The 2,037-nt window shown below is 54.3% G+C and overlaps 1 protein-coding gene across 1 annotated transcript in view; it reads right to left on the minus strand.

Moving 5' to 3' along the window:
• Positions 1-700: 700 nt before the first annotated feature.
• Positions 701-2,037, minus strand: part of LOC102846065 (60S ribosomal protein L10a-like) — a 120,764-nt gene continuing 119,427 nt past the window's right edge. The window contains exon 2 of the mRNA XM_006898405.1: positions 701-787. Coding sequence (XP_006898467.1) covers positions 701-787 — 87 coding nt within the window. The remainder of the gene's footprint in view (positions 788-2,037) is intronic.

Below are 2,037 nucleotides of genomic sequence, written 5' to 3' on the forward strand. Positions count from 1 at the left end.
CCTGGAGTCCCCCCGCAGGGCACGTGGCACGGCTGCTCCCCGAGCGCTCCCAGGGCGCCGCCACGAGACGCACCTGCCCGCTCTGCTCACGTGCGCGTCGGCTTCGCCCTCCACTCAGCGCCCAGAACCCGCAGCCTACACCCCCGGATTTAGGGACAGCGGGTCGTCTGCTCGTGCCCCGTACCTACCGCGCTTCGAGCGGTCGCCGTGGTGCTCTCTTCCCCTCACCCTTCCTTCTCCTCCGCAGCTTCTTTCAGGAAGCCTCTTCTTTCAGGGCCGGCTCCTGGGTCGTCTGCCCTCCCCCTGTTCTTCCCTTAAATCTCGGGAGGCGGTGTCTAGGACCCAGGATGACACGCCCCCAGATTCGTGTCACCTCGCAAGGGGGGCGGAGACCCGGCTGGAGTGAGCTGCAGCCCCGGGGCGGGGACCAGCGCGGGCGGAGGAGGAGGTGTTTCCCGCAGGGAAACCAGGGACCGGCCCCCACTCCTCGCCAGCTCACGGGGGTGCAGGCGAGGGGTCTTAAAGGAGCGCTCAGAGCCGCTTCGCCACTTCACTCTCCCTCGGGCTGAGTGAACACATAGGTTGGTTTCCACTCTCTCTAGGTTGAGGGAGTCGCAGGTCTCATGGAGCCCCAGGCTCCAAGTTTGCATTAAGGTGGATGGTCCTGGAGACTATTAAGTCCTGGAAGGCCCTGAAGCTGCTACTTCACCCTGGCCTCCAGGAAACCCGCGTGGTCTTCGTGTAGAAGGCGGCGAGGACCCAGAATCTGCCCCAACGGATGCAGCTCCTGGGGAGGAAAAAACCTCCCTAGCCCGCTGGGATAATTGGGATGGGAGTGTCAGAGACAGTGTGATTGGCACAGGACAGAGCGAAATTTAGGGCTGTTGTACATAGGGTCGCTATGAGTTGCAAGCGACTCCAGGGCACGAAACAACAACAACAACAACAACAGCCCGCCTCAGCTAATCTGTTGGCCCTGAGTTCTCAAGCCCCTCCTCGGGGCGGCATGTACCAAGCCAAGCCAAAGGACCTCTGTGGAGGAAGGGGATGAGTAGACCTCAGAACAAAAGGACTCCTCCTGTCCCCCTTGCTTCAGATGCTTTTCAGCATGCAACACCATGGTAGCCTCTCACTTTATAATGCATTCGAGTTAGGACAAACCATACTTAGCAACAAACCCACTACCCTTGTTCCTTGATATTTGTTTCCTTTGTTATATCTTATGTTAGTAATATGTACTACATAATAATGTTGCAGCTTAATATGCTGATGATGATAGTCTCATGCCAATTCCCAAAGGGAAATAAAAGTGGGATTTATAAAAATACCAGTTATGTGCCTTAGTTTTCTAGTGTTGCTGTGAACAGAAATTCCATGAGTGAATGGTTTTAACAAACATTTATTCTCTTGCAGTTTTGTTGGTAGAAAACCTTGGCTTCCATTCCAACAAAGTAAAGCCTTGCCTGGTCCTGCGGGGTCCTCACACTCTCTCCTGTGCTCATGGAGCCCATTGTTGTAGTTACTGTGGTGCTCTATCTCATCTGGCATAGTCTTCTTTTTACCAAGCATGCCGTGTTTCTCGAGAAACTGGTCCCTACTGATATGTATGTAAGATAATTGATCTTTGAGCTGTGGTGCTGGAGAAGAGTGTTGAATATACCATGGACTGCTAGGAGAACAAACTGGTTTGTCCTAGACAGGGTGAGACCAGGCTGCTCCTTGGAGGCAAGGATTCTGAAGCTTTGTGTGACATACTTTGGACATGTTGCAAAGAGGACCAGTCCTTAGAGAGGGACAGCATGCTTGGGAGGGTGGAGGGACAGTGCTGTTGTTTTTATGTGCTGTCCAGTCATTTGCGACTCATAGGGACCCTATGCACAACAGCCCTAAACCCTGCTCTATCCTGCGCCAACCGCACTGCCTCTGACACACTCGTCCTGATTACCCCAGTCACCGAGTCAATCCATCTCATAGAGGGTCTTCCCCTCCTGCGCCGTCCCTCCACCCTCCCAAGCATGATGTCCCTCTCCAAGGACC

This window comes from Elephantulus edwardii, unplaced genomic scaffold, assembly GCF_000299155.1.
Source record: "Elephantulus edwardii isolate Elephantulus edwardi_28Jun2011 unplaced genomic scaffold, EleEdw1.0 scaffold00228, whole genome shotgun sequence".
Lineage (NCBI taxonomy): Eukaryota > Metazoa > Chordata > Mammalia > Macroscelidea > Macroscelididae > Elephantulus > Elephantulus edwardii.